Source organism: Mandrillus leucophaeus, unplaced genomic scaffold, assembly GCF_000951045.1.
Source record: "Mandrillus leucophaeus isolate KB7577 unplaced genomic scaffold, Mleu.le_1.0 Scaffold35, whole genome shotgun sequence".
NCBI lineage: Eukaryota > Metazoa > Chordata > Mammalia > Primates > Cercopithecidae > Mandrillus > Mandrillus leucophaeus.
This window is the reverse complement of record NW_012103698.1, coordinates 1,988,093-1,994,981: the sequence shown is the minus strand read 5'-3', so window position 1 is coordinate 1,994,981 and position 6,889 is coordinate 1,988,093. Positions and strand designations below refer to the sequence as shown.

General features: G+C 39.1%; 1 protein-coding gene across 1 annotated transcript in view; it reads left to right on the top strand.

The window, feature by feature from the left end:
• The window catches only part of MGA (MGA, MAX dimerization protein), a 104,950-nt gene that overhangs the window by 45,441 nt on the left and 52,620 nt on the right, over window positions 1–6,889 (top strand). The window contains exons 6-9 of the mRNA XM_011989336.1: window positions 2,805–2,936; window positions 3,181–3,285; window positions 4,321–4,340; window positions 4,781–5,129. Of these exons, the coding sequence (XP_011844726.1) occupies window positions 2,805–2,936; window positions 3,181–3,285; window positions 4,321–4,340; window positions 4,781–5,129 (606 nt within the window). The remainder of the gene's footprint in view (window positions 1–2,804; window positions 2,937–3,180; window positions 3,286–4,320; window positions 4,341–4,780; window positions 5,130–6,889) is intronic.

Genomic DNA, 6,889 nt, shown 5'->3' with positions numbered 1-6,889 from the left:
TGCCTTTGCTTGAATCTAAAAGTTATCTCTTTTCAGCTTTATCTCTATGAGTCTTTTTTGTAATGACATTATAACAAATTTTTAAGAAGTAGCTTCTGATATGGTGAAATGAAGGAAAACTGTTTAGAAGTGTAGTTTAAACTGACATATGTAGACAGGATTTTAGGTTCTAAGTAGGCTCTGGTTGAATAAAAATATAAAAAGATAGTAGGGTTTTCACAGTATGCTTTCTATGAATTATTCAGCTATATTATTTTCTGCAAGCTAAAGTTTTTATGCCCATTTCATATGAAATCAACTGAGTCTAGGTCTCAGGTGTCTTACTTGGGGAAGGATTTTCTTACATGACCTCAGGTGATCCACCCACCTCAACCTCCCAAAGTGCTGGGATTACAGGTGTAAGCTACCATTCCCGGCCTCAGATTTCTTTTTGTTTACCTCTCTTAGGGACTTACTTACCCTATGCTAACTACTAAAAATCAATTGGGAAAACAACACTAAAGCTTCTTGAGGTCTTTTTGTTTGTTTGTTTCAACACAGGATTTTGCTTTTTTGCCTAGGTTGGAGTGCAGTGGCATGATCATGGCTCTCAGTACTCTCAACCTCCTGGGTTCAAGCAGTCCTCCCACCTCAGTCTTCTGAGTAGCTGGGATCACAGGCACGTGCCATTACACCCAGCTAATTTTTAAATCATTTTGTAGAAGTGGGGTCTCACCCTGTTGCCCAGACTAGTCTTGAACTTCTGGGCTCAAGCAGTCCTTCTGCTTTGGCCTCCCAAAGTACAGGGATTACAGATGTGAGCGGACACAAATGTGTTTTATCTTTCTGAGACCATCTGCTTTACAGAGAAAGTACAGTAGATTCTCAAAGCATACGACTGAGTGTGGTGGATTGGTGTTCATTTTACTGTTGAGAAAATGTAGTAAAGACAAGATTAAAAACCATTGTTTTGACTCACTATCCTATATTTCCCATAGTTGATTGGGAACATAGGGAAAGAATGTTGTTTTATTTGATTGATGTTTTAATCATACTGTGTGATTAAATACAATAAATATGTAATACAGGCAGGGTGCGGTGGCTCACACCTGTAATCCCAAACTTTGGGAGGCTGAGGCGTGCAGATCATGAGGTCAGGAGTTCGAGACCAGCCTGACCAACGTGGTGAAACCCCATCTCTACTAAAAATACAAAAATTAGCTGGGCCCGGTGGCGTACGCCTATAATGCCAGCTACTCAGGAGGCTGAGGCAGGAGAATCGCTTGAACCTGGAAGGTGGAGGTTGCAGTGAGCCAAGATGGCACCATTGCACTCCAGTCTGGGCAACAGAGCGAGACTCCGTCTCAAAAAGAAAAAAAAAAAAAAGTAATACAATAAAGATATGTTAGAGAATTGGAATTGCAAACTAAAACAAAATAGCTGTCTTTTTTTTTTTTGAAGAGATGTGGTCTTTTCACCTCAGCTTTCCAAGTAGTTGGGACTACAGGTGCACGCCGCAGTGCCTGGCTTGCCATCTTTTGTTCAGATAGATTTTATGTATAGGGTATATGGGGTTCATAACCCACCTAATGTCTTTAACTGTTAGAGAAACAGCACTATGTGAGCTTTTTAATGGAAACTTATACCTGTGACTTTTAATAGCTTTACTGTGATACTTAACACTTAGCTTTTTTTTTTTTTTTTTAAAGATAGAGTCTTACTCTGTCTCCCAGGCTGGAGTAAAGTGGCATGATCTCAGTTCACTTGAACCTCCCAGGTTCAAGTGATTCTCTTGCCTCAGCCTCCTGAGTAGCTACAGGCACACACCACCACACCTGGCCAGTTTTTGTACTTTTAGTAGAGGTGGGGTTTCACCATGTTGGCCAGGCTGGTCTCAAACTCCTGACCTCAAGTGATCCGTCTGCCTTGGCCTCCCAAAGCGCTGGGATTACAAGTGTGAGCCACCAGGCCTGGCCAATAATTAATGCTTCACTTTGAACTTCTTTTGCCTTCAGTTTATTAAAATTTAAGTTGAATACCTTCCCAAAAGATTGCCTTTTAACCTATAAATAAGGAAGTCATAATGTTTTTAGGCTTGATTAACCATAAATGTCATTAATAAGAACTAGAGAACCAGTAGCCATAATCAGGCCAGCAGCTTAGTCTATGGTAAGTTCATAATAGAGGCCTTAGACAATCTCTGGACCACAAAGAGTTAAAGCACAAACGATCTGAATTTTGCCATTTTTTAATTAGTTACCTTGCTTAATAGATTATCACAAACTTAGCAACTTAAAACCATATATTTACTGTATCACAGTTTCTATGTGTCAGCAGTCTGGGCATAGCTTGGTTGGGTTCTCTGCTTAGGTTCTTACAAGGCTACAGTCAAAATATTGGCCAGGCCTGGTTTCTCAGAGACTTGGTTGGAGAGGGATCTGCTTCCAGTTTCCCTCAGCTCATTGGCAAAATTTATTTCATTGCAGCTCCAGCAAGATGGATAACTTGTGTTATCACATGCACATTATCATGCATGGCACATCTCCCTTACCACATTTTATTGATTAGAAACAAATTAAGGCCCTGCCTACCACACTCAACAGAGTGAGGGGGATTATACAAATGTGTGATACCAGATGACATGGATCATGGGGCCACCTTAAAGTGAATCTGCTACAGTTTGTTTCATTGTTTTTGTTCTTTATTATCTCCTTTCTCTCTCGACCTTACCCCCCACCATCTCTCAGGCACAAGTTAAAAAAAAGAAGGGAGATAATATGATTTGTGATTGATCTATGGAAATAAGATTTCCTTTTTTCTTGTAGTGGGCTTAAAATTGAATTCAGTGGATCCAACAGTGAGCATTGATCTTAAATACTTGGGAGTACAGTTACCTTTGGCTCCAGCTACTAGTTTTCCTTTTTGGAACCTTTCAGGAACCAACCCTGCCTCTCCTGGTGAGTATGTAACATTGGTAAAGTCATACACTATTTTTCTTGAAGTTTACATTATTTGTAATGTAAGTAAAAAGCTACCTTTATTGGTGACATTTAACATTAGTCTAAGATAGGTCTTTTGTCTGTTGTTATAGTTTCGGTAAGTGATTTATACACTTACCAAATTAAAGTTTTATTAATTAATTAGGTCCATAATATTGGCCTGCTAGAATTTTGGTCATCTGTTTGACTTTTTCTTTTATAGATGCGGGATTTCCCTTTGTTTCTAGGACAGGGAAAACCAATGATTTCACTAAGATCAAGGGATGGAGGGGAAAATTTCATAGTGCTTCTGCATCTAGGAATGAAGGTAATTAGTTTTTAAAAATTTTGTAAATGTTCTGAAACATGTAGCCAAAAACCTTTTGTTAAAAGTAAGTCTTGGTTGTTTTTCTTCATTCCTTCTCGCCATGGTTTTTTTTTTTTTTTTTTTGAGACTGAGTTTTACTCTTGTTGCCCAGACTGGAGTGCAATGGTGCGATCTTGGCTCACTGCAACCTCTGCCTCCTGGGTTCAAATAATTCTCCTGCCTCAGCCTCCTGAGTAGCTGGTACTATAGACACATGACACTGCACCTGGCTAATTTTTGTGTTTTTAGTAGAGACGGGTTTTTGCCATGTTAGCTAGACTGGTCTGGAGCTCCTGACCTTAGGTGATCCACCTGTCCCGCCTCCCAAAGTGCTGGGATTACAGGCATGAGTCACCACGCCTGGCCTGAAAATTACGCTTTTAAAAGATACTAAATCCCAGGAATTTAAAAATTAAGAACCTATGGAGAAAAACCTTTATCTTTTGTGAAATTTTGTATTAACACTTTTTCACTTATTTATTTTTATTTTTATATTTTAAGAATTTTATGGCAAGGGATGCAGGAAGGAATTTTTGATCTATTGATGATATACCTATCTTAGCAGCCTCTGATGCATGTGTACCCAGGCTGGAGTTCAGTGGCATGATCACAGCTTACTGCGATCCTCCCACCTCAGCTTCCTGAGTAGCTGGGGCATATAGATGCGCACTACCATGCCTGGCTAATTTTTTTATTATATTAAAAATACAAATCAGGTTTTGCCACGTTATCCAGGCTGGTCTCAAACTCCTGGGCTCAAGCTATCCGCCCTTCCTCGGTCTCCCAAAATGCTAGGAGTACAAGTGTGAGCTACTGTGCCTGGCCTTTCCATTAATTTTTTTACTTTCCATTTTGTAATTCTGTGACTGAGTTCTGGAACTAAAGATCATCAGATGTTGGAACTAAATGCAGATTGTTTTATTCGTTATTAATCCTTCATAAAGACTTTTATTTGTGTATTGTCCTATTCTTTTTTTATTAATTACCTTAGAATAGGGACCAGCAAACTTTTTCTGGTAAAGGGCCAAATAGTAAATATTTAAGGCTTTGCAGACCATACACTCTCTAGCAGTTACCGAACTCTGCTGTTGTAGTTCTTCAGACGGTATGTGTATGAATTAGCCTGGCTGCGTTCCAGTGAAACTTTATGACACAGGCTGGATTTGGCCCATGGGTCTCACCCTTTGTTAATCTTTGCTTTAGAACATTATGTATAATTTATATTGAAAATAAATCCATCCTTGATCGTTTTGTTGATAATTGTCTGTACTAAACATTAGAATGGCAGATTGTTTAGAGCCGTGGTTATATTCATGTTCTGTCCTTTGAATCTGCATTAATCCTGTGCTGTTAGTACTTAAAGTCAGAGAGTAATGTAGTCCAGTATATGACCATAAATTGTTGGGGGTGTGGGGGGATGGTTTAGTGGAATTACAATTTTCTACTTTGACTTTAGGCATCCCTCAAAACTAAACCTATCCACACAATTATAAGGAAACGAGCCCCTCCCTGCAACAATGACTTCTGTCGACTGGGTTGTGTATGTTCCAGTCTAGCTTTGGAGAAGCGCCAACCTGCTCACTGCCGCCGACCAGATTGCATGTTTGGTTGTACTTGTTTGAAAAGAAAAGTTGTACTTGTTAAAGGAGGATCCAAAACTAAGCATTTTCAGAGGAAGGCTGCTCATCCTCGAGATCCAGTATTTTATGATACTTTGGGAGAGGAGGCAAGGGAAGAAGAAGAAGGAATCAGGGAGGAGGAGGAACAGTTGAAAGAGAAAAAGAAGAGAAAGAAGCTAGAATACAGTGAGTATTCATTGAGAGTTAAAACTCTGCCATGTCAGTTTTTGGAAAAGTATGGTTATTTTAGAATAATACAATCTACCTTAATCCCGATCAATTATCCAATAAGAGTTTTGAGACTTATTATCCTTACATGCTGTTTCTGACTGGCTGTCTAGATGCACACACACACACACCTTTTTTAGGTTGAATTGTTCTCTGAAAATTGCTTTTTTGTGCTAAATTGAAATCATACTGTTACTTGGTTTTCTAAAATGCCCTTGACCTTTGAGTTTCTTCCATTTTCTGGATTGTGTGCATGTGCGCGCACACAGACACACGTATGTTCCTTGGAAAGACTACAGATGATCCATATAATGCATCATGTTTTCTAAAAGGAGAAGTTTGCAAAAAGACCCTCTGGTCATGGTTGAAGATTTGGGGACAAAGTAGGGGTGTAGTAAAGCTGAACATCATGTACTGTGTTGAAAATTGGGGATTTTTTTGGTGGGAGAGGATAAAATATGATGTAGATGTAGACCCAAGTTATATATTATTTCATTATTGATTTTTTTCGTTTGTTACATCTTTGTATTTTGTTCAAATGTATTGAAATGATTTTACCATATAATTGAAACAGGTTTCTTAGTTTATCAGGGGATTAATACTCCTTTTTTGGCAATTTATATTTATATTTCCTGTTGCTCTGTACTCATTTCAATCAGAGATGATGATTAATATTTCAGTGTATGTTCCATCATAAGGTCATGTTCTGCTTTCCACGTCAACAATTGTAGATCTAATTTATAATGTTAGTTTTAATGGCTTCATGTTGTTATAATCCCTTTGGTTGGATAGTTAGCCTTTTTGGGTTTTCTTTATTATAAACTGTATGGTGATGAACATCCATGTTCAGGATAGGCTATTAAAAGTGGAATTGTTGTGACAGTGCGTATATGTTAAACATTTGTAGATGTCATTAGAGTTGTACCAACTTTGGACGTATGCCAGTAGTCGGATACTGGCTGGTGCCAGTTTTCTGTTCTCTTTTTTTTTTTTTTTTTTGAGACGGAGTCTAGCTCTGTTGCCCAGGCTGGAGTGCAGTGGCATGATCTCAGGTCACTGCATCCTCCGCCTCCTGGATTCAAGTGATTCTCCTGCGCCAGCCTCCTGAGTAGCTGCGATTATAGGTGCCCAGCTAATTTTTTTGTATTTTAGTAGAGACGGGGTTTCACCATGTTGCCTAGGCTGGTCTGTGAACTCCTGAGCAGTCTTCCTGCCTCAGCTTCCCAAAGTGCTAGGATTATAGGCATGAGCCACTGTACCCAGTTAGTTTTCTATTCTAACACTGAATATTTTAAAACTTTTAAAACTGTCATATGGATAGGCAGAAATTGGTATTGTTTTAGATTTGTATTTCTTCTGTGATAGGTTTATTGACCATTTATCATAAACTTTTTTCCTATAAATTGCCTTTTTGAATTCTTTGCTAACTTTTTTTGGAGTATGTTTTTTTCCTTTAGTTTGCAGAAGCTTTATTTTTTCTAGGTTGTAATTTTGTAATTTACATTTTCATTTTGTTCAAGTTTCCCTCCCCCACTGCCCACCACCGCCAGTGAAAAAACAGTGATAGGGCCGGGCGCGGTGGCTCAAGCCTGTAATCCCAGCACTTTGGGAGGCCGAGACGGGCGGATCACGAGGTCAGAAGATCGAGACCATCCTGGCTAACCCGGTGAAACCCCGTCTCTACTAAAAAATACAAAAAACTAGCCAGGCAAGGTGGC